The 26,149-nt window shown below is 38.6% G+C and overlaps 2 protein-coding genes across 3 annotated transcripts in view; both read right to left on the bottom strand.

The window, feature by feature from the left end:
- LOC149300762 (serine/threonine-protein kinase Nek10-like) overlaps positions 1-4,492 on the bottom strand; it is a 77,168-nt gene extending 72,676 nt beyond the window's left edge. The window contains exons 1-4 of the mRNA XM_089484791.1: positions 4,419-4,492; positions 3,337-3,397; positions 1,343-1,464; positions 766-864 (exon numbers count right to left, since the gene is read on the bottom strand). Coding sequence (XP_089340917.1) covers positions 766-864; positions 1,343-1,464; positions 3,337-3,397; positions 4,419-4,492 — 356 coding nt within the window. The remainder of the gene's footprint in view (positions 1-765; positions 865-1,342; positions 1,465-3,336; positions 3,398-4,418) is intronic.
- Positions 4,493-15,029: 10,537 nt separating this feature from the next.
- LOC149300761 (sodium bicarbonate cotransporter 3-like) overlaps positions 15,030-26,149 on the bottom strand; it is a 41,541-nt gene continuing 30,421 nt past the window's right edge. The window contains exons 18-24 of one of the 2 annotated variants that reach the window (XM_089484860.1): positions 25,406-25,657; positions 24,422-24,490; positions 23,743-23,916; positions 22,796-22,927; positions 18,715-18,815; positions 16,826-16,933; positions 15,030-15,111 (exon numbers count right to left, since the gene is read on the bottom strand). In XM_089484860.1, coding sequence (XP_089340986.1) covers positions 15,030-15,111; positions 16,826-16,933; positions 18,715-18,815; positions 22,796-22,927; positions 23,743-23,916; positions 24,422-24,490; positions 25,406-25,657 — 918 coding nt within the window. The remainder of the gene's footprint in view (positions 15,112-16,825; positions 16,934-18,714; positions 18,816-22,795; positions 22,928-23,742; positions 23,917-24,421; positions 24,491-25,405; positions 25,658-26,149) is intronic. The other variant, XM_089484861.1, reaches the window with a different exon arrangement.

The following is a 26,149-nucleotide window of genomic DNA, read 5'->3' as shown; positions in this document are numbered from 1 at the left end:
ATCAACATTTCAGGCTGGTGGTTCAGGAAGGGGAAATCAAAGAACTGGCTGGTGACTCCCTGCCCATCTAAGATCTATGGATGCCAACATATTTTGAAGTCAGCTCCAACGTGGCTAATATTTAATGAACACCTGAGATGCTGTCATTTTCCAAACGGACTACAATGATACCCGGGAACTTCTTAGCTCTGGCTACACACAGCCTTCCCTTGCGGGGCGCGGCCAGGACTGCCCAGGACAGGCGTTCCCGTTGACATTGGTGGGCGGATCCGCTGACGTCGGTGGGCAGATTCACTAATGTTGGGGGCGGGAGTTCCAGCTGGCATCAAAGGAAACACCCTCATTTAAAGGGGAAATGGGGGGTCGTGTCAAGACCCCTCTCCCGCGACCCACAGGATTTGGGTGTTGACCCAGAGTACCGGTGCATCACCCGGAGATCTCTGGGTCAAACCCGGAGAGTTCCCAGGTATGACTATAATTTGCTGGGTTGTTGAATTTGCATTCAAATTGCCATTGTAAAAAGTTAGTGATTTAACCAAACTAACACTAGGTTAATTCAATAGATTCATTTTAAACTTGAAAACCAATTCAAATCTATTGAATAGTCTGGCCTGTCTGCAATGTTACACCGTGAAGCCTTTGAAATGTTATCCATGTCAATTGTCAGACGGTCCCATATGTAACTGGGGCATTTATGTGGCGTGACACAGCTGAAAATCACCACCTGCTTTATTTTAAAATGTATTATTAATGTGTTCACTGTACCTGCTGGCAAGCCTGTTCTTTATCAGTGCTGTGAATATATCAAGAAACAGGCTGTGTTGGGGATGCTGGCTGAAATTCCTTTCATTCTTGTAAAATATACTAGAAGTAAAGAGATACAACATAAACAACTTGTCCAAGATAATAAAACTTGTTACTGCACTATAATTTGTAATGTACATTATATGACACAATGAATTATAAGATGAATCAAGTATTTAAATGCAATCATTTGGGTAAATGTCTTACTGTATATTTTTGCAGATATATAAGATACATGGGTCTATTCAGGTAGAGCTGCCAGAAGACCTTTGCAGGGCAGTTGTGTTTCAGTTATTTGACCTCACTATTCTAATATAGTGTATCATTTGTATGAAAAACCCACCCCAGTGAGCTCCTCATGAGGCAAAGTACAAAGGAAGCCTGGCTTTTTTTGGCCCGATGTGTTTGACTTTTAAGCTGATACCCAGTCTGCCCTGCTTAAAGAATGAGGGCAAGTCCATGGTATATGTTATCTCTGCAATATTTTATGTTAAAATTGCATTTACTTAACTGCAATTTTTCCAGTTTAATTTTTTACCTTAGTTTTTCAAGTTCAAATGCTTCAGTTGATTCCTGCCGCTGATTTCGGCTTTGAGAGTCATTTGCTTTCCCATACTTTGACTGAAATTTTGGTGTGCTGTTGGCTTTTAAAGCTGGAAGCTATCAATCACAAAAACATGTAATGTTTAACATACTGCATAAAAAACATGCTGTACTCCAACCTTTCCAAACACTAAATACCCTAAATAACTATAACACAGAGTTTCCCAGCCTTTTTCGGGGATCAACAAACATGTTAAGTCTCTTCCTCTCACCTACCTTTAGCTCAACTTTCCTGCATTTGGACTGTACTCATGTCTGGAATTAGATTCTAAGTTCACTGACATACCTGAGAACTCTCTGGGTTTGACAAGGAGATCTCCAGGTGAAGCATCTCTTCTCCAGCTCTCCGGGTCAATACCCAAATCCTCCAGGTGCGGGAGCGGGGTTTTGACACGATTTCACCGTTAAATCCGGGTGTTTCCCGTGATGTCAGCCCACTGACATCAAAGGGAACGGCCGCCGACGTTCCAGCTGACGCCAGTGGGTAGTCCAGGCTGCGTCCCGCTAGGGAAGGCTCCGGGTACCTGGAGCTGAGAAGTTCCCAGGTATGTTCATTGAGCAGGGTCCTCCTTACCTTTTGTTTCTGTATGTCCTAATCGATGGTGCTACATAAATAATAATATAAAAATAATATAAAATAGATCATTATATCCGAAGGAAGGGTGAGGCCAGAGAGGCACTCACCTAGGGCGCAGCTGCGAGTGGACGAAAAGTCGTCTGATCAGCAGCTGCAGGACTGGTTGGGAAGATCGCAATGCCTCTCTAACCGACCCAACGTTAGGGAGAGCAAAGTCTGTCACTTTAGACCTTGGCTTCCGTGCTCCCTAATCACTACCCATCGGCAATTGATGCCAAGCGCCGGAATATGACGTCATACCCCCGCGCTCTGCATCAAACACTAAAACAGAGGCCTGGAGTGCACGCACAGCTCCACGTCATCAGCTGGGGGCGGGGCTTGGAGAGGCGGCAAATTTAATACCTGAGCACTGACACTCATTCAGTGCTCGGTTGTTGTTCCCAGCTGAGCTGTTCCCTGCAGCATATTGCGTTTACTCCTGATTTGGTTTGTTCCTGGCTACTCTGATATCTCCACTCCTGACCCGGCTTGTCTGATTACCCTCTCGTTGCTGACTCGGCTTGTTCCTGTTTACTCTGATTTCTCCACTCCTGACTCGGCTTGTCTGAGGATACTCCTGTTGCTGAACCATTGCCTTACTCCTGACTACGGTACCTTCTCCATTCCTGACCCGGCTTGCTCAACTATTCTTTGGACTCTGTCCGAACCGTTCCTGTTGCTACCTTTCCTGCATACTGGATTCCTTACCTGCATTTACCAACAGAAACATTACAATATGTGTATATGTGTGTTTATGGGCAGGTGTGGGTAAGGGCAGTGTATGTGTATATGTGTGTGTAAAGGCAGGTGTGTGTAAGGGCAGTGTATGTGTATATGTGTGCTAGATTAGATCACAGAAATGCAGGGCATATCATCCCTTCCTGCAGTATTTAGCATATTAGGAATTTGTGAGCAAACAAGTGATTGTGGTGTCTGATTATATTATCATAAATCATGAATCCAATTAAATATCTAAGGTAGCTAGTCAACATTTCTTTAAAATGAGTGCCATGAGGTGCTTATAACAGTTGTACGCGACGGAATCACTAAATACTAATTTAGTCATACTGTGAATATGAGTATTTTTTATAGCTTCCATTTAGTTATTTCCCATTAAATGTAATTGTTTACTTTTATATTAATAAGGTTCTTTAGTACAACTCCCCAGGGTGTTTTAATTTTGAACTAAATTGAATCAGTCTTTATTAATAAATAATACAGTTCCAGGATGTTGCATATGGAGCAATATGTTTGTTTTTCTCTGATTTTAGACTTTTCCCCAACCCTAGGATGTAGCCATAATTCCACTTTACCTGTTGCTTGTTTGCCTGCACATTTAAAAGAGACCAAAGTCTTTTGATATCAAAGCATTTCCTAAAACAAAACAAAAAATATAATTAGTAGAAAAATGATTGGTGGAATCAGGATTTGGTTGTTTGGACAATGGTTTTCTAACATTTTGTCAAACATATAGTTTTTTTATTAAAACGGTAAGGTCAGTAATCACTTTATAAAAAAGCAGGAGGCTGTATAATTGTATGATTACTGCCAGCCCTGTTGAATCTAAACATCAATTAAATAGAATCTAGTTTGCAAAGTGAAATATGCTAAAGGATTGCAAAAATCAGCACCTTATGCTGCGAAATAAATTCAAGAACAGATGAGAAACAAAGTCATTGACTTCTATTAGTCTGAACATTTTTTGGGATAATATTCTGTGGAAGACATGGGTCCCATTACATCTGTCGTAAAGCTAACATGGCATTCCATAATATGAACATTACACCAACAGTCAAGCTCAAGCGCAGTTGGATTACGCAGCAGGACAATGATCCGAAGCACACAAGCAAGTCCACCTCTGAAAAGCCCAAAAGAAACAAAATGAAGGTTTAGGAGTGGCTGAGTCAAAGTCCTTACTTGCATCCGATTGAGATGTTGTGGCATGACAAACCCTCCAATGTGGCCAAATTAAAATAATTCTGCCAAGAAATGTGGGCCAAAATCCCTCCACAGCAATGTAGGGCGATGACTCTGCCAGTTATTGCAAACGTTTGATTGCAGTTTAGTAATTAGGTTTACGGGGGGAATTACTCTTGTACATGGGTTTTGATTAACTTTTTAGCTTCAATAAATTAAATGATCCTTTAAAAGCTGCATTTTGCTGCAGCTCCCACGTGGCCAACTCACAATGCTTGCAGCTAAGCACTGTGAGGTGGTTCTTAGTTTGAGGTGGGCCTCAGGCCCCAGACACGCATGGCTCCAATTTGGACATCTGAAATATTGACTGTATGCTACTAGCTTCAGCTCCATTACCCCCATTAAACCAACCAGGTCATTTACCCAGTTACTCTGCACAGTTTATCTACAAGCGCAAATTTTATCAATGGTAACAAACCTTGCTGATGTTCCTTGGTTTTTCTTGTCATGGGTTTTGTCTGACTTTTTCCCTTTTTCATCGTGATCAGGCATTATAATAGCTCAGCACAAAAATCTATTTTCTCATACCTATAATTGAAATATAGGGTAAATAAGAATATATTACAAAAATAATGCTAGATACATATTTGAACTAAAGGGACAAATTTACGTCCTAAGCACCATTAGGCGCAAAGTTAACAGACAAGCTATCCCATGGGTCATCTTTGCGAATTGAAACCAGTACCGAAAACCACATGTGTCATTATTGTCTGTTACCTTTCTGTTTTAAACACTTCATGTGGGCATTTTTTGTCCTAGAAGGGGCCAGCCCCCTTGTGAAGGTGGATCTTAGCAGGGTCGTGTAACAAGACATTACATGGTCCCATGACAATACAGGGCAGCACGATAAAAGGACAGGGTCAGGCTCTGTGGTAATGCATGGTGAATAAATGTGTTAGAGTGCGTGTGTGTCTGTGCTTGTGTGCAAGTGCGTGTGTGTAAGTGTGTTTGCATTTGTTTGTGTGGTGGGCACTTGGCTTTACATGCTCTCTGGGCCAGCCTTAACCAGATGGCCGAATATGAGAAGGTGGGCATAATGTTTTGCAAGACGTTTCTTACCAAACACTAAACTACACCTCAACCCCCAACTGACTCTTAAACACTGCAGATTAAAAGTATAATAAAATACATATTTTTGATTTTAGTGTTGTAAAATATAGTTGTTTTTCAAATACTTTTGGTCACTTACTGTTGCTCTCTCTTTTTTTGCAATCAGTGTAAACCCAGTTTCTAACCACTGGGTTTGTCATATGACCTGATATTATGATGACTGGCAGCAATCACGTGACTAACCCCCCTGTACTAAAAGATAATAGTAATACTGGGGCCAGGCGGAGAGCAACAAACACAGAACCAAGTGTTGAATGTGATATTCTAGGAATGTGAAATCGTTCTTAAACTTTTTAATCCTTCATGACGTTCCACGCCATCATGAAAACATGTGCTAGAAAACCTGACGGTATGGAATGTCATGATTAAAGTAGTGGTGTATGCGTCAGGAGACTTCCTTTGGAATTGCCATGCATGCTCCTGAAGACGAGTAAATAAAGATAAAAAAGACTGCAGTCTAAAGGCAGTGATCATTGCATGCAGCAGGGACTTTTACCTCAAAAGTAAAAAATAAAAAAGAAGGGGATTAGACATCATACTACAGCTACACCCACCTGCATATCACAAATGTCATTAAACTCTTTTTCTTCTGGGTGCCTACCCTGCATACCTGGAACTTTTGGCCTCCGGCTACCCTGAGCCTTCCCTTGCGGGACGCGGCCAGGACTGCCGCTGACGTCGGTGGGCGGTCCTGCTGAGGTCGGGGCAGTCCCGCTGATGTCAGGGGCGTTCCCGCTGACGTCTGCTGGAAACACCCCTAATTCAAGGGAAAATGGGCGGGTAGCGGGGCGTGTCAAGACCCCGCGACCCAGAGGGGTCCCAGGTATGCTACCCTGCCCTATGCCGTTTGCTAGTGTGTGTGTGAAATGACCATGTCATGTAGTGTGTCCTGTAGATTTCAAAAATTACACAATAGCCCAATATATATCCTACCAAATGCTGGACTATAATCTAAAAGTGCTATCAAAAGAAAGCCCTATCTGCCCTTAACAAAAGATGTATAATTTGTATATGTGCAGTAAAATGAAAAAAGAGGAATCAAAGCTACATAAACAAGGGTGACCACATGTCCCGGATTTCTTCCCCATCCAATGGTTGCTTTTCTATTTAAGTTGGTTAAATTTTTAATCCAAACACAGAGAGGAATACATCAAAATCTCTCCTCCCTCACCCCAACTATTTCCCGCGAGACAAAGTACAAATCTGCTGCTAAAAATACATTGAGAACTGCTGAGTCATTTAAAACCATCAAAATACAACGTGCAGTACATTTTTGAATAATGTATTTGCCTCGCATTTAATTTAAACGTACAGTCTATACTCGAAGAAAAAATTAAGAAAGAATGCATATGTAACATGCAACAAGGCAGGGCCATAACTTCAACGGGGCAAAAGGGGCACTGGGTAGCACACCTGAACAATACCCCTGTGCCCGTTTCTGACATCCACGAGGGGAAAAACCTCCAAATATGCCCCAGGCGCCAAGAGCCCTACTTACGGCTCTGCTACAAAGTATTGGAAATGTTTCCGCAGTTCAGTTTGGTGAAGAAAATACATTAACGGCTACGCAATGACATTTACAATGCATATATTTGCAACGTTTAACTCCGCTGGCAGAATTATGCTTTATACGCAGGCTCACTTTGCACGCAACCAGATAAATATAAATAGAACAGATAATGTAAAAGTCATCAACCAGTCTACAGTATATTCTATAATACTTCTATCTGTAACTATGAGCTTATATAAATGTATAAAAAGAATATGTACAGCAGAAAACCTAATAATACTGTTAAGTGGCCAACAGACTGCACCAAGGGTTTCGTGATTCGACAATCTAATTTTGATCATGTAGCATGTCCTCTCAAAAACATTCCTCTGAGCGTTCACACAATCCATTATACTTTCTTATCACATCCCTTCCCTGCTCTATTTTTAAACTTCTTATTTAAGTCATCACACCCACCTGCCGCGTATCACGTTTCAGATAGAATGGAAAATTGGCTTACAGACGGGTGTCATATCGTATACCATCACATGCTCATGCTTAACACCCGAAGAGAAAGATACATATAGATTACATTGCTATTGTGATCAGATTAGAAAATGGACAGGCGCAGATATAGGCACACCCATTCAAGTCCAGATAATTCAATCTTTTACGAACATGGGTGACCAGAAACATTATACTGGCCGCCTGACACAGAAATGTTGGAGAATAGAGATCATGAATGCTGTAAACACCATTTAAGCCTGTAGTAATCTCTTAATTGTTGCAATTAGTTTTCAATTTGTAGATCTTTTAATACAGCGCATGCCCTGCTAATCTTATGTCAATTGGGATAAGGCTGGTAAGGGGAACACCAATATAATGTCTTTGGTGTTTACCTGGGATTGTCATTACATAAGTTATGGTGGGTAAAAGGTGATGGAAACCCTTCCACTAAAATTTAAGGGGTAGTAGAACCCCTTAAATTTTAGTGGAAGGGTTTCCATCACCTTTTACCCACCATAACTTATGTAATGATATTTCTTAGTTACCCCAAGCCTCAACTTTTAAGCCAGTATCACAACCTCATGCTGACGAGTCCCATGAAGGACGAAACAGCTGTCCATGAGTGGTGATCTGGCTATTGTACCTCTTCCTGAGTTTTGTCTAAAGGCTGTCTTGTACAGCGGGCAGTTACTTTCAAGGAATCCATGTATAAAGTGGATATAGAGGCAAAGGTGATAATTGTTAACCTTATTTGCATGTGCCTACCCAGAATCCCTTGTGGTTGTGAAAGCACCATGAGATTTCTGAGGGAAAAGCAAGCCTTCTGGCTTGTCTGGTGTCCGTAGATGAGTGTTTAATAATACTTCTACTACCCCTTAAATTTTAGTGGAAGGGTTTCCATCACCTTTTACCCACCATAACTTATGTAATGATATTTCTTAGTTACCCCAAGCCTCAACTTTTAAGCCAGTATCACAACCTCATGCTGACGAGTCCCATGAAGGACGAAACAGCTGTCCATGAGTGGTGATCTGGCTATTGTACCTCTTCCTGAGTTTTGTCTAAAGGCTGTCTTGTACAGCGGGCAGTTACTTTCAAGGAATCCATGTATAAAGTGGATATAGAGGCAAAGGTGATAATTGTTAACCTTATTTGCATGTGCCTACCCAGAATCCCTTGTGGTTGTGAAAGCACCATGAGATTTCTGAGGGAAAAGCAAGCCTTCTGGCTTGTCTGGTGTCCGTAGATGAGTGTTTAATAATACTTCTACTACCCCTGGGATTGTCCATACACACACCAAAGTGTCTAGAATAGCAAGGGCTTAAGGCATCAGTCTGACCATGGTTGGGTCCCTCCTAAATGGACCTCTAGTCATCAATTGCATGTAATGCATGTACTCCGTAATGCCCTCCTTGCAAATGCATTGGAATTTTGCAGAATTCCTCCATATCAATTTGCCCTTTTCCCCAACACCCAGCTCTATGCCATGCAGTTGATGTGTTTAGCCTTTGTGTTTATCCTTTTTGGTGCATACGCACTAGACAAGATTGGGCTGTAGACCATTGGGAGTACTTAAGACCGCGACATCATATCATATCGCAGGACGGCCGATAGGGAGGGGGCCCCAGCCACCTCTTCTGCAGATGCAGTTCTCACCACGTTGCACCAGCATATGATGTTATACCCCTGCACCCTCTGTATTAAAGGGGAACAGCACCTTTTAATACACTGTATGGAGACTGTGCCAGTTCGGCATAGTCTTCTATAGTATACATGGGTCAGGTGCAACTGGACCATTGAGCAGCAGCACCTCGAGGGGCCTAATCGCCCAAGAGGGGAATATTCCCACCGGTTTTGAAGTGGAGGGGCTGATGGTATTACCGGGCTGTTGTGATGGTTTGCCCCTGGGCTTAAAGTTACCAGCCTTGCCCTGAAGTCAGTCAGCATATCTCCTGTGCCCCTTGATTATAAGGGTACTCTTTGGTTCCTTAACTCCCTGATGTACCTCTTTTAAATGCTGGGTGTACCTCTTTTAAATGCTGGATGGCTATAAGTGCACTACATTATTCTATGGCCGTAAAAGTCACAGTGATGTATGTATTTCAGTTGTATATTATAAGGGGATGTACAATAAGTGTTGTTGCAACATATATATTACAAATAGGGTACAATAAGTAGGAATACATTAGGAAAGGACATCCTTGCCCCTGAAGAGCTTAGGGTCATGTATATAAACAACAGATATTGGGCTGGACTTGATTTAATGCCATAGGTAACTATATAATAAACGGACGTATCCATATCAGCCATATGAAATGTTGGGGGGGGGTAATGTGTACCAGAGGTGCAAATATTCAATAATTTTCCCGCCACATTTATTTTTCCACTGATAAAGACAGATATTTTAATTTTGCCTCTAGATCTATAAAACCAATGTATTGAAGGATAGTAAAACATATTTTAAAAGGTTTAATGTACATTTAAGAGTAGAAAAACTAAAAATAAAGTGCAATAAATCATTAGTTATTAATGTATACATGGACATTCTACAGTCAATAAAAAAGGGCTTATATGTTATATCACATTCCATCACATGTCCAAAATCTTCTATCAAGGGAATAAATATATATATGATTATTATTATAGCTTTGTTAATGAAATTAAAATGTATAGTCACTTGGTTATAATTATATATATATATATATATATATATATATTGCACACATGTCTAAGGGCTGCGGCTGAAGTGAGAAGTCACGCTATGTGATCACGTGACAGGTGGGAAGCCCCTGACAGCAGGACCCGCGGTGAAATAACACACACTCCATAGGGTACTCTCATGCCCAGGCTACTAACATACAGACTAGCACACACGGGTGACAGTAACCACTCGGCTCCAGTGTACTCACATGCTGCGGTGCAGACACTCGGTGGCCGCTGTGCGGGACCCGGTTGTCGGTATCCCTAGTAACACTGTAAACAATAAAGACAAAAATGGTTGCCAGGTAACGGGAGAGGGCGCGCGTGCACGTCAGAAAGGTATCGGCACGCGAGGGAAAGTGTATGGGCGGGGCTTAGAGTTATTATGTGTGCGTCACTCAGCTGTGCTTTACAGTTAGCCATGTAGCATTACCTCACCGGATTCATATAAATGGGCAAAGGGGAATATTTATTATTTCGTTGTACTTTATAGCATATTGACAGCTGTAAATTAATTACTCAGTTCACATTGTTATTAACAAGATAGTAACTCAAGTAATGGGTGGGGGAAGATTGTCACCACCCAATAAAATATTCAGTTGGTGTTCCCGCCATTTCTCTGGTTTAAATAATCATGGACCACCCAACAAGCATCAGTTAAATTTACTTATAAGTGACTGTGTTTTAAGTTGTATAATCACTCAACATTGTTACTGTTACAGGGACCCTAGTTTGTGAGAGTAAACTCCACCAAAAATGTAACATGACTGTGTAAGTGTAATAATAACCAGAGTTGAATACTCTGTGTTGTGTACTAAAAACATATGCTTTTATTGGTGTAGTTTGAATTTGCTAATTTTTGCCAGGATATATATTTTTTTTTAAATTGCATATCCCGCTTTTTTAATGTTTATGACTTTTTTTTTTTATCCCTTTGGTCATCTGGACAAAATTATCCCAAATAAGGTATGGCCCCCTGTAAGGCAATCTCTGAAAACTGAGTTTAAAAATCAAAATGCATATGTTCCAAGTTTGGCCCCATAGCTTTCCCAAAAATGTATGGCTGTGGGGCGTTGCTGGGCAGGGAATTGTGCCTAATACAAATTGGTGTTTTTGTCTATAGTTGCACTAATCATGGGCAGGAAATCCAATGCAACATTGCAAAGACAGTTTTAAAAATTAAACATTTTTTTAAAACCTAGTTTTTTGTTTTGTTTTTAAAAAAGGGGGTTACAACCGGTACTACTGGCAAGGCAGGGCCACAGCATGACTGTGCTACAGTGCACAAAGTAAGGTCCATAAAGACATGGTTGGATGTGTTTGGTTTGGAAGAACTTGACTGGCCCACAGAGTCCTGACCTCGCCACCACCGAACACCTTTGGGATGAACCGGAATGGAGATTGTGAGCCGGACTTTCTCGTCCAACATCAGTGCCTGACCTCAAAAATGCTCCACTGTATGAATGGGCAAAGATTTTGCATTTATGTCACATTTAACTGCTTTAGATCATCAAACTAAATGTAGTATTATACAAAGATAACCCAAGCAGTAAATTATATGAATACAAATAATTCTATTACCCAAGTCCCCTGGCTAGACATGGTTGCTAGATCAGTTTTTAAACTGCAAACCTGTGAATGCTAGGTACAGGAGAGTAATCTTTGACTTGATATCAGATTAGTTGTTCGCAGGCGCATGTGTTTCCTTTGTGGTATCTAAGGATATTTTTTTTTTGTTTATCAGGTACTGTCATCAGCAGTGCAAAGCAGGTGTCAGAAATCAAAAAGACACATCTTGTAGAAATTTCAGTAGACCTTTATTGCTTTAATCAACTTTTTTCCCCGAACATTACAAAATATAGTTTGCATGTGTTTTCCAACAAATTACAGAGGTGGGGATCATTTAACATCTGAGCTGAAACAAGATAGCCACATATGACATGAAAATATATACTTTTTTTTTTCAAATGGATTTTGGAACTTGCTTTGGATTTGTTATAAAAAAAAATCAGACATAAAAAAATCTGGCTATGTGCTGTTTTTAGTTACACTTGACATTTATCCAGTATAATCAATACTAAAAGTCTAGCTATGTTCTGGCAAATACACCGAACAATGGAAGACGAACACATTTGAATTCAACATACTTAAAACAAAGGAAGAAAAAAAAAAAAACCAATACATAACCATTCTAGAGCTGGGTTTGCATAAACTAAACTGCATATGTCCAATGCTTAATTAGTTTACATTTAAGGAAGTATACCCTATATGAACTCAAGATCACAAATTAATTGCAAACATTATGATACATTTCATCAGAAAAACAAAGTGTGTTTTTTATCTCTTGGATGCCCCAGATGTGATCCACGTGTCTGACCCTCAAAGGGTTAACCCATCAGAATACTGACGAAATCCTGAAGCTGTAAACGTACAAATCATTGTTTATGCAACAGAAAATATTATACTGTCCATGAAATTATGAAGTTGCATCCCTAATCTAAATTATACAATAAAACGACAGTGTTCGGAAAATATTACTCTTGCACCTGCAAAGTGTTTTAGAATGAATGCATAGAAGTCTGATTCTTGACTCAAAAGGCCAATTGGTGTTTCTGATTGGAAATAAAATGGGTGTTAAACTGTAGCGCACACTGCCTTCTTTACTAATCTAATCTTTAATGAAAAAGCACATTACTGCGTTGACTTTTTTGTCAACACTTGCCTGTGTACTGTATCACAGGGCAATAATTTAAGAAAAAATAACATAAGTATATTAATATACATAAGAACACTTGATTAACTGTATCACCATATGTACAGGTCACATTAATACGTAAAAGAAATAAAATTCCACTGTGTTTTCAAACCGAAAACAAACTTGTTTTTCATGAAATGCTGCATAATGAATCGTAAACTGTAAATACGTATTTCTGTTGTAAGAAGAGAAGGAAGACCTTAAAATGTGTTATAAAAATATATATCTAAAAAACTGCAGATAAATTATTATGGACAGAGGGCAAGGTGATTTTTGGTAGGTATTAAAAAGATGCTACTATGTTATTCTAGTACCATGCTTATTGTGTATACATACGCCTTATAGCTACAAATGGTACTAGTGTATTCCTATGTACGCCATCATAATACTTCCATTACAAACATAAAAATAAAACCAAGAAAAAAAACCAATAAAAATTAAGAAATAAATCCAACAAGAATGTTTTCATTTAGGAAAACTCAGTGAAAAGAAGTCTCAATGTTTGGGCAGAAAATTCAAAACACCACCAACATTATAATAACCATAAATGACCAATCGGATCGCATATTGAACGAAAAACACACATTTTTCACTTCTTAACATACTGAAAATCATACATATGGGGATAGAGCTTAGGATGTAATCTTTAACCAAATGAATGTTTATATCCAATTATTACCCATACCTAAATCAAACCGTCTTCATATGTTATAATATATCACAATGAAGGCAAATATGTTGAACGGCTTTAAACATTCAACTAAAAGTCACATCTTAAAGAAATGTTCTATGCCCCATAATATATTGCTCATGGGGGACATTAGATTTTGTAAGGTAAGAATTTAGTGATTTGGATTTTTGACAATCTTCTCAAAAGAAATATATAATTTTTCCTTTCATAGATAAAAAAAAATACAATTTGAATAAAAAGCTTGAGAGTCATATACATCTCTGGGAGAATTGATTTACTAATTGACTAGTTCAGAGGTCAAAAATTTTATCTTGGTGTATTAGAAAACGCCGCATGAGTATACACGGCTGGTATATCACACTCCGTAGTTAATGTAGCTACAAATGCCTAAGCTTGACAACTTCCAGCTAACTAAGTTCACCCAATGGTCTGTCTTTCAGGGCATGTGAAATTTTAAAGTCATATTTTTGGGGGGCATCATTTGGTTATAGGACATGAAAAAGGACGTACAGCAGATGAGCTTTGGTACTACATGTGGAGAATGAGGGTCTGTGCATTAAACCTCAATTTTAAAGAGGAAATTTTCCACATAAGCTTTAAACCAGTTGTATCAAGCCCCCTCAAGTATTGGTTCCAAGAAAAGCACCACATATATGGTCTTTGGTGATCCAGTAAAGGAGCTGTTCATAACAGTTTTTGCTCTCCTAAGCTGCATCTAAACAGAAGCTGTTCTTATAGTCCCTCCATGCAGGTTGAGTCTCCAATTGAAACACTCTTACCAACTCTGCATGGTATAACGCACATGCCATTTCTATATCACTATCCGAGTGGGCAGCTTAAATTGTTCAGACAAAAGGTGACTTTTGGGACAGACGTGTTAGCAGCATAGATTCACATGTCAAAGGTCTTCACTGGACATACCGATAAACCTCGGTTTACAGTTTTGACATGTATGTCAGTGTCCAATTACCAAATCTGACGGTATAGTTTTAGGTAATTCACCCAAATAATGCTTTGTAATGAAAAGATCTCTCCGTGCTATGATCTCTTGCACATAAACTACACCCCCCCCCCCCAAAAAAAACCCCCAGACACATTAAATACTGTTCCCGCAACAACAACAGTATGTGCTGAAATAATTGTGTACTGAGCAGAGGCAGAATCTTAACACATTGCATTGCTGGTTAAATAATAATTTAAAAAAGGGTAAAAAAAAAAAATGCTGTTATAAAACGGAATATTATTTGTACTCTTTGCTTTCTAGTAGTGTGATAGAGTGTTTAGTGACATGATCACAGGTACCCTGGATGCTCTCCACTAGGGACATTTGATGAAACCTTCTGCTTAAGAAATGTAAAAAGGGGAAAAAAATAAACAGGTTTAAAAAAATATGTAGAGAAACTTTAGTTCTTCTTTTATGGAAAGCATGAGAATGGAAAGTGGCAAAATTTCCGAGGCACTCCTTTTAGGGAGTAGAAAAATTCAACACTATTGCTTGATGACAGGCCTTTAAAGTTAAACAATAAAATCCATTAAAAATCTGTTTAAAAAAAGGTTCCTATTGAATAAATAATTAAGTGATCACTGTGTGTCCTATTCACTTTTGAAACCGCCTGTTTAGTTCCTATACAGTATATACAGTGCTAATAATTTATGAGGTGCACGTACAGTATTTTGGAAATCATTTTCACACTGATGGTCTGGTAGTCACTCAAAAGATACAAACAGTCCTTTCATTCTTTCACATTCACACACGCATACACTTCTTGGTTCAGTTCTACAAGGATGTTTCTGCATCTACATATTTTCTAGAAGTTTCATCTTCAAGGGTGATCTTTACGCTCACTGGTTTGTCAGGGCTATAAATAAAAAGAAAGAAAAGACAACATTATATACTTGAAGTTGCAAGATGCAAATGTTTAAGCTGTCTTTTTAGGACCCTCAGAGCTACGTGAAAAATGTACTTAAACACAAGCAGTCTCAGAGATCTCTAGAAAATGGCGGTCTCCAGATGTCAAACACAGTTTGTTCAGTAGCTAAATAAAAAAAAAAATAGGCACTATTCAGCAAATAATAAAACATACGTGTACATTAGAAAAACATTTATTGGGACTTTTATGCAGAAATGGATGCCGATAAGAGGGCATTTACAATGTCATTTTGTATATAACATTTCGGACAAAAAAAACATTAATTTGCTAGAGCTAAAGACTTCCAGTCATCGATAAACTAAAAAACTCGATGGCTAGGTCATATAACATACAAAATCAACATTTATGTGAACATTATAGACCACTGACAATGGACTAAACACATTGAGGTGAGTTGGCTGGTGCAACACCACAAACCAATCGCCAGGAGGAGGAATCAAAGCTGCCTTTGGCTCAAACACGTGCCAAGATATAAAAACACCCAAACATAGAATTTAGGTGTGATCAGAAAAGAAAGCTTCAAGATCAAGGTTTAAGTTAGGCCAACTCTGTTGGGCACAGAGATAATATATTTTCATGGGAACGTGTGGCTACATCTACTTAAGATCTTGATGAATTTGTGTTGTCCATTTTGCAAGCCAATCAGACCATGTAGGAGGACTGCAACTTCTAGGTCAAAACTGCATTTTTATTTTGCCTTTGTTTTGAAAGAATGCATATAAAAAGTATTCATGCATTCTTCTATAGTAAAGTGTCAGGCACCAAACTGTCTCTTTAAAACGCTTTTTCGTTTGCATTAAATGTAATGACCCATTACAAAATGGATGTTGTATGGCTTCAACCATACACCAAAGATGCTGTACGCAAGATTTAGCGGTTCATTGGAAGTGTTAAAATAGAAGTTAGAATAAGCGATTACAGCCATGTTTTCAGATGGATAAATCAATCAGTTATATTGATGCCATCAAACAATTAATTGTTTACACAATCAATGCAGATTAAATATACAAAGCAAAGCTGTCAAACGAGTGGCGTTGAGTGCCACCCACCAATCCCCCCCCTTATCAGAAAAGGACATTTAATTAGGGGAGCACCTCCTATTCATAGTCTTCCAGCACTTATTTTTACAGAGAGGGTTCCTCTGGCACTTATCCACTAAAGCAGAAGTTTTCTGGAGAGTTGTGGTTTCCCTAATTATGCAATAGAAAAAAAGTCTGTCCCTGGCAGGTTTTTCATGCAAGAAGCATAGTTCTCTCCACTTAACACGGGCCCATCCAGCCTCTTTTTACATGGAAGGGAAACCACAACTTATCCAGAAACTCACCTTTGCCATGGTCCAGCCTCTTCTGAGACAGACTCCATGTCTTACACGCTCTGTCCTTGCTCTCTGCAATGTTCAGCAACATGAGGGTGCAAGAAACAGACCTCTGCCAAGCCTTACTTTGTTCTTGGTCTAAATATGCATCTGTTTCAATGGGATTTTCACAATATTTTTATTTATTTTTTTTCATTAATTTCCCCAGGTCTAGCCCCTAATATTCATTAAGATGACTGACTCAATGAATCCCTCTTATCAGCATAGCATTTAGCGCATAATGTAAAAGCCTATTAGACAATGGATCAGTAAAATTGTTATAGCTACCTCAAGTTAGACCTGGTTACTTTGGCATTTTCAGGATTCATTGAAAGGGCCTTCCATTGTGCGGTTTTTGCCATTTCATCTGATATGTTTACAATAGAAGGATCAAGGCTAGAGAACAAACAATAAGTTGAGGTTAGTAACAGTACTGCAGAAGCATTAATGTTGTTATTAGACTCATGGGAAGCACTGTTTATTGTAACTTGTCCTGCTACAAATTATTATTTATTTTTTTTTAAAAAAAAGCTTATTTAAATAGCCCAGACACAGCATATAAAATCTGATAGCAAACTATTCTACAATACTGAGTTTGCATTGCACAGCACAAACCAAGAGTTCCAATAACCTCCTGATCTTGAAAACGGATGTGAACTCAGCATGAGAATATGCAAGATTAATATTCAATGCGATTTACACAAAAAAGCTATTTGGAAATCTCAGATTCTGAAACCAGTATAATTGGGGGTTTGAAGTTTGCTTGTAAACCACATGTTTGGACTGTTTTACTTTCATTAAAATTCACATTTACAAATAAAAATTTGCAGTGTCATGTTTTTTGTTTTTGCACAACAGAAGTCATTCTAAAGAGACAAAATTAAATATTTCTCAGTGTTGGAAAAATTTACTTTATAGATTCAACTGTTACTTTGTGATCGATAACAGAAGGTTGGGGTTTTAGTCAAATTAAGATGTATTGTATAACAAAGGTCAAGAAAAAGCCTACAAGGCAAGAAATGAAAGAAATAAGCCTAACGCTGTATGTGAGATAATGATTTAAGAAAAAAGGCATCTGTCTTTAAAGGAAATCTGTTACGTAGCTGCCATCCTAGGGGTTAAAGCAATATTAAAACATTAATATTGAAATACACAAAATTTAGACTTTGTTATGAGCTTGTATTCATTTACGCTGTGTGAACAAACATGATTTTTTGTGCTGAATTGGGACCTACGCCATTATTCAAAAGTTTGGGGTCACCTAGCCGTTTTCATGGGAAAACAAGTAACATAATTGCAAAAGGTTTTTCCAACGATTAATTAGCCATTTAAAATGATAAACTTGGATTAGCGAAAACAAGACTAATTCGCTGATAAAGTGCCTCTGTATGCTGTTGAACATATTCTATTAAAAATCAGCTGTTTACAGCTACAATAGCCATTTACATCATTAACAACAACTTCATTTGATGTTATTTTAATGGATTTTCTTTTCTTTTAAAACAAAGAAATGTTCTAAGTGATCGCAATCTTATATCTACATATACACACAAGGGAGGGTGCATGTGGCAACCCATAAGCTCTAAATAAATTTAAGAAATTGGTGCTCAACTGAAATGACTTTATTCTACTGAATATTTTTATAACAGACGCCAATTTCAAATTGCGACTCTGAAGCACCCGCACCCTGCAAAAGGCTAAACCCGTTTTATGTGTAAACTACACTGTTTGCCTGGAATCTTATTTTTTCCAACATTCACCTTTTACGGGACATGTTCAGGGCAAACTCAAAGGGTAGGGAAGGAATACTGCATCTATCTGCACTCTGTTTAAAGTTCTGATAGATTATATCTAAAATGATAACGTTTTAATTGGCCAAACATGGACCCTTTTGGTTTAGGGCATGTGGTTACAACCACTGGACAAATACATGTATTTTATGTATGTGGTTTCCTGATGTTTCCATACACATCTTTGTGACCCTTGGGTTGTAGAACACCGATATACTCGTACCCATCAGACACTCTGATATCGCGGGAAATCAGGGTTATACGGGCATGTACAGAACAACCTAATCTACATATAAAAAGTGGAGCGTGAAACTTTTACATGCATGCATAATACTACTGAGACTTGACGCTAATACTTTATTCTCCTTCCAAGACCACAAACTATACCTGTATTTTAGGCCCTTGACTGGGATCTGAAGCAGGTTTCTGCCCTCGTATGAAAGGTGTAAGTTGTCACTGTCATCTCCCTGAAGCATTCGCTCAGCCTCCTGCAAACACAGAAAGGAAACTGTTGAACTGCTGGTTCATAAAAAGAAAATCACATACAGTGGGGCAAAAAAGTATTTAGTCAGCCACCAATTGTGCAAGTTCTTCCACTTAAAAAGACAAGAGAGGCCTGTCATTTTCACCATAGGTACACTTCAACTATGAGAGACAGAATGGGGAGAAAGAATACAGGAAATCACATTGTAGGATTTCTATTGAATTCATTGGTAAATTCCTCGGTAAAATAAGTATTTGGTCACCTACAAACAAGCAAGGTATCTGACTCTCACAGACCTGTAACATCTTCTTTAAGAGTCTCCTCTGTCCTCCACTCGTTACCTGTATTAATGGCACCTGTTTAAACTTGTTATCAGTATAAAAGACACCTGTCCACAACCTCAAACAGTCACACTCCAAACACCACTATGGCCAAGACCAAAGAGCTGTCGAAGGACACCAGAAACAAAATTGTAGACCTGCACCAGGCTGGGAAGACTGAATCTGCAATAGGCAAGCAGCTTGGTGTGAAGAAATCAACTGTGGGAGCAATTATTCGAAAATGGAAGACATACAGGACCACTGATAATCTCCCTCGATCTGGGGCTCCACGCAAGATATCACCCCGTGGTGTCAAAATGATCACAAGAACGGTGAGCAAAAATCCCAGAACCACACGGGGGGACCTAGTGAATGACCTGCAAAGAGCTGGGACCAAAGTAACAAAGGCTGCCATCAGTAACACACTACGCCGCCAGGGACTCAAATCATGCAGTGCCAGACGTGTCCCCCTGCTTAAGCCAGTACATGTCCAGGCCAGTCTGAAGTTTGCTAGAGAGCATTTGGATGATCCAGAAGAGGATTGGGCGAATGTCATATGGTCAGATGAAACCAAGGTAGAACTTTTTGGTAGAAACTCAACTCGTCGTGTTTAGAGGAGAAAGAATGCTGAGTTGCATCCAAAGAACACCATACCTACGGTGAAGCATGGGGTGGAAACATCATGCTTTGGGGCTGTTTTTCTGCAAAGGGACCAGGACGACTGATCCGTGTAAAGGAAAGAATGAATGGGGCCATGTATCGTGAGTGAAAACCTCCTCAAGGGCATTGAAAATGAAAAGTGGCTGGGTCTTTCAGCATGACAATGATCCCAAACACACCGCCCGGGCAACAAAGGAGTGGCTTCGTAAGAAGCATTTCAAGGTCATGGAGTGGCCTAGCCAGTCTCCAGATCTCAACCCCATAGAAAACCTTTGGAGGGAGTTGAAAGTCTGTGTTGCCCAGCGACAGCCCCAAAACATCACTGCTCTAGAGGAGATCTGCATGGAGGAATGGTCCAAAATACCAGCAACAGTGTGTGAAAACCTTGTGAAGACTTACAGAAAACGTTTGAACTCTGTCATTGCCAACAAAGGGTATTTAACAAAGTATTGATATGAACTTTTGTTATTGACCAAATACTTATTTTCCACCATAACTTGCAAATAAATTCTTTAAAAATCAGACAGACAATGTGATTTCCTGTATTCTTTCCTCCCATTCTGTCTCTCAAACTTGAAGTGTACCTATGGTGAAAATTACAGGCCTCTCTCACGTGGGAGAACTTGCACAATTGGTGGCTTACTAAATACTTTTTTGCCCCACTGTATACTATAGCCTTGCTTATTTAAACATTAGGAGGAGGTAGATGGATTCAATAGCTGTAATCCCCTGAACCTCTTTAAATGTATATCAACGGTGTAAATTAACATGTTGAATATAACGCCTCAAATTAACATAGGAAACACACACATACTATATTAATTCTCCTTGCAAATAGACGTGTTATCAATTAAGAAGACCTCGTATCATTTCAGCCTATAACACATTTCCAGGAAGTCAAGTCTGATATTCACACAGAAATAACCAAAAGGTCTGATACCTACTTTATTACACACACACACATGATAGATAGAGATGATAGATGATATATATATATATATATATATATCAACTATTGAGTGCACAATTTATATGCTGTATACAGTCAGTATACTTTTCCAATAAATGCTGCATTAGATTAGACGTAGCAGGTTTGGATTTTAAACACAGCATGTCCAGAATAGCACGGTGCAATAATATTGCTTAAATGGAAGGAAACATTCACGTGCAATCATTTTTAATCTTTAGAAAACATAATAAGGCAATATGAGGTGCATCTGGGCTGTAACTTGAGATCAGGTGTAAATTAAACTTTTAGGAAACCTTACATAAATCTAACAAGACAATTACACTTTTTACTCAATCACATAAGAGACCGAGAGTAAAGAAACATTTTAAGTGGACGTGTCATTCGGACACAGTCTACATGCTTTACACAAAAAATGTACATGAATGGCAAAAGTTTTAACAAGCGTAAAACTGATTCTTCAATCATGTAAAATTCTGCATTTCCAATTTACCAGGGCACTGATAGGCTGTTGCCACAGAAACTGCAAAAACTTTTCTGTGGCGTGATTAAAAAGTAATAGTTTTACAGACGCTGTTGGGTTAATATTCCTCCTCATCGCTGCCAATATTGCTACCATAATCACATTGGTTTCAAGTTAAGGGAATAACTACCATATGTCAGAATTATGGCTTTAGGACTGGAGTTTAGTTGCAGATATTAGAGAACAGTATTAAACTAACATATACACGATCATTTAATTAGACATTACATCAAACATGCAACAGGGGGCAGGCAAACAGAGAGGGTTATAGAATATGGGTTATTAGGCATGGGCACGAGCTACACATTATGATTAATGTTTGGCTATGGCTGAGCATGTGACACACGGAGCGATTTAAAATTACTCCGGAGAAATTCTGTCACTCCTGTATACGGATAGAAGGATGGACAGAAAGTAGTAAGGGTTCAAGGGACTCATCAAGTAAAAAAAAAATTATGCTTACTACACACAGTAGTAAGCATAATACACTCAAAAATCATGTAGTAAACAAATCTGTTTTGTCTTCTAGTTTGTATTAATTTGTTTCAAATTGGCTATTTGATGTCAGACTGATGCTTTTATGAATTATTTAAAAAAAAGGTAATAGTAAGCTGCAGTTTTTTGTCCTCTAATGCTTTTTTGCTATGCAGGGGTAGATGTTATATATCAGATTCCCGGGCATATATTCTACCTGTTCCATGACAGACAGGCGCATGCAACGCAGGCTGCCATTGTTTCACACACATCCATGCTACACGCAGGGGCCAACAGGCATTACACTCCTGTATATAACATGTAAAGGCATGGCCCCCATCTAACTTAACAGGAAGGTGCTAAACTATAGATTATTTTATGGTTTTGTATCAATGGGTTACTTTATTCACAGATGGCATCCATTCCAATTAACACGAACGTTCTGGACACATACCTCTGGCGTCCCATCTTCAATCTTCTTCGTTTGGAAGATAAAAGGTTTTGTAAAGGAGAGAGGAAGAGGAAGGTCACAAACCAATTCACCTCCTTTGCAAAACTAATTGTTTAATAAACTCACTATTGCAAACAAAAACTAGGCTAGAATATTAATGCAGTGAGTTATAGAATACAATATGGAAGGGACAGCAATAATTTGAGGAAAAAATAAAATAAAAATTAAAAAAAACAAACAAGGATATCCCTGCCCCAAAAGGTAGCATGAAATCTCACTTATAATTCTTAATACTAACTTTGTATGTAAATATAAGTCCTTGATTTGTCTAGGGCCCTTTTGTAATTGTACAGAAAGTTTAGGTATTTTATAGAATATCCTGCTCAGGCCATTTTCAATTACTGTATAGAATGACTGATTTAATGCAATGCCTACAACATACATACTTCAGCTTCAGGTATATGGAGAATTGTTTAAGCAAAAACACTTTGCACGTGGGCAGAGGATAATTGTGTTGCACTACTTTTATCACAAGAAACCTTTCGAACAGGACATGGCTAACCGTTTGCATATATCCAACCGCACATACCTCTTTCTCCTTTTTTTTCTTATCGTCCTCTTTCTTCTTTTTGCTTTCAGGCATCAGATCATCCAACCAGCTCAATTCTCGTTTAGTGAAGAAGAAATCTAGCAGCTTGCGAATGAAGACCAATGCAAGGACCTAATGAAGGGAAGAAAAGGATTTGGAAATCAAACCAACGCAGAGATGAAAACTGGATGGGGTGGCAAAATATAAATCTGCTTTTCACATAAATCCCCTTTTAATTGTCACTATTATGATATATAAAATAAATCATGATATACATGAGTCAAAAGTTTTCCTTTTTTTTTTTTTTTTTTAAAGAAGAACTTGTCCATTAAAATAACATGAAACGGAAAAGAACAGTGAAGACCTTGTTAATGTTGTAAATGACTATTGTAGCTGGAAACATTTGATTTGTAATGCAATATCTTCATAGGCGTACAGAGGACCTTTATCAGCAACCATCACTCCTGTGTTCGAATAGCACACTGTGTTGGCTAATCCAAGTTTAGCATTTAAAAGGCTAATTGATCATTAGAAAAGCCTTTTGAAATTATGTTAGCACAGCTAGCTGTTTACATGAACAAGAAAAAAATCCTTGGAAACTGTGCGCGCGCACATAGCTTTTTAAGAGAGCGCACACGTCCAAAAATTGTGCGCACAACAGTTTTTCCCCAAAAAAGAATAATTTTTTTTAAACTTTATGCAGCGCGGATATTGTGCGCACAAAATTTTTGTTCTGTGAAAATTTTTGCACAAGAGAAATTTGCTGCGCACGCCAACTAAGAAAAATTAGATGGAACGTTGCTTGGAACCCCAACCTTTTGAACAGTTGTGCATATTGCACTTCATAACAAGGATTTATAAATAGAAATCGTTTTACATTTTCTGCGATACAGATTTCAGTTGTAAGTTACGTGCTGAGAGTAAAAGATATGAAAAAGTATATTTACCATCATGGGGAAAACAACAGCTGCAGCAGAAACCTTTATAACCCACAAGAGGACAAGGCATGTCAGCTGGATGACAGTGAAGACATGGACCTTCCACAGAGGAACGTAGCGCAGGTAGATCAGATCTGGCTGGTGTTTGGCCGGCATTGCAAATAACTTTATGCGATCAAAGAACTGGGAGAACAATTAATTTAGTGAGTGTTAACTACACAGACAGAACCTATCAACAATAATAAATGAAAAGAGAAAGATAACTTGATAAGGGGGGGGGGGTCACTCAGATCCTAAGAACAATAAGTAAAACAAGGATTCCTCTAAGCTTTAGTTAGGTCACCATAAGCCCTTTTTTTTTTTAAATGCCCCCAACCCCCTCCCCCCTAGATCAGCTGCCACCAGAGATTTATCCTTTGGTACCTGCGGTTTATTTTTGTCAACAGTTCCTGACACTACATGCATTATTTATCAAAAACATTTTCGGCAAAGTTTAATAAAGTGGTTGTATCACGATAGCAACCACTGGAATGTTCAGATAGTACTAGTTATTAAGGTGATAAGACCACTTCTCAAACGTTTCAATCAGAATCACATTTTATACGTGTGTATCGCTCTGTCTTTGGAAACACAGACCTGGGCATGTACAATATCGTCAAACCATAACCCACCACAAAAATGATCTTACCTGGATACCTTTCAACGAAGAAACACCCATATAAAGAAACACCCCATACAAGACTGGCATCGGAATAAACTAAAAAACAAAAACAAAAGAAAGAGCAATATGTTACAAAAGATCAAAATATAAACACTTTTACCCTCTCTGTAACTGCCCATCTTGAACCACATAATATGCATGGATTGTCCAAAATACTGATTATTCAGCCCCTCTGCCCCAAAATGTTTAGCTGTAGCAGAAATATAAAAAAGGCTGATATAATAGTCAATACCATATTTGCCGACACAATTTAAAATGAATTACTTTCAGGACGGCAATATAATCCTTGCCTTGTGCTTTGGAAAGTATTTGATATTTAAATACTCTTTTTTTGTGCTGGAGGAGCATGACGCAGAACTCGTAACACCTGTACTTTAAACATGTTCAAAAGGAGGAAAATATGTAGCTTCATATTTCATTAAATAATTTTTCACCCAAATTCTCGTTTGTGACTTTTTTACCCTGGATTTCTAATATCCCAATAATAGAATCGAATTGAGCAGCTTAGTTAGCAGACGTTCGTGCACAGAACCCTATTCATTAATCCTATAAACGCTGTGCTGCTTTGGCCCACAGCCAGAAAAATGGGAGATCCTTTATCTGGAGCGAAGGAATTAATTTTTTTAAATTTATTATCTTGTTAAATAGTTCAAAGTTCAATAGTCTTCAGTGACACTGATGTTAGCGGTAAAATGGTGAATTCCTTTTACTATAGTCGCTAGCTTTTTTTTTTTATAAACATGGCAAACCGTTTATTATTAACTGTTCCTTTTTTCGAATGTTGACGTTAACAAAATATTTCCAGGTCTGGTGATTATCACTGTTGCAGATGGAGTGCACACGTAACAGATGCTTCCATATAGTTTATTACAAAAGCATGTTAAAACTGTCCAGGACACATAATGCCAAAGTACACACCGAGTCAACAAAAGAAGCCAACGTCATTCTTACCTTCAAAACAGAGGTCATAAAAACAGAGAGTCCCATCAAAACGAAGATCAGGAGACCCGTCACTCGCTGCTCTCGGATTCCCAAGAATTTTGGCTGCTCTCCTGGCGCAGAACATTCAGATTCCACTTTCAAGCTGTTAACATGGCTGATGGATAGGACAGTTGCAGCAACAAACCAGGGTAAACCCATTATGGAGCAGATACCCAGCATGATGGAAACCATGAACAGATCAAGATGATAGCCGCAACCTTTCTGTTGTAAAACAAAAGAACACAAGGCCTTAACAAACCTACCCGAGAAACAAGCACATTTTCATCAACACATTAAGCTTTAAATAAAGTAAATAAAATAGTTAAAAAACCAAACATTTTAACAGGTGTTAAAAAAGGGAATTTCAGCATATCTCCCATTTTTACAGTTGGAGGGAAGAACATGGGCTGCTCATTCTCAGGGTATCTTTAAGGCACAAGCTTGTTCAGTGATTTTGCATGTGTCAATAGTGATAATTAAAATCTAGCCTTGTCTCAGCTTTTTGGGGGGGGGGGGACATGTAAGCCTAAAGGTACAATTAAGGAAAAAATTGGTAAGGATAAAAGAGATGTAACATAACATGAGAAAAGCCTTCATCTGTCAATCTGATCATTACCTTCAAGTTTAGACCTATAGTATAGCAATCCCATGTAAATTATTTTTAAGGTTGTTTTTTTTTTTTATAAATTTATTCTTCGGTGGGTTTCTGAGGTG

Source organism: Sceloporus occidentalis, unplaced genomic scaffold (assembly GCF_023333645.1).
Source record: "Sceloporus occidentalis isolate IW3139 unplaced genomic scaffold, rSceOcc1.0.p SCAF_23, whole genome shotgun sequence".
Taxonomy (NCBI): Eukaryota; Metazoa; Chordata; class Lepidosauria; order Squamata; family Phrynosomatidae; genus Sceloporus; species Sceloporus occidentalis.
This window is presented reverse-complemented; position numbering and strand designations above follow the sequence as displayed.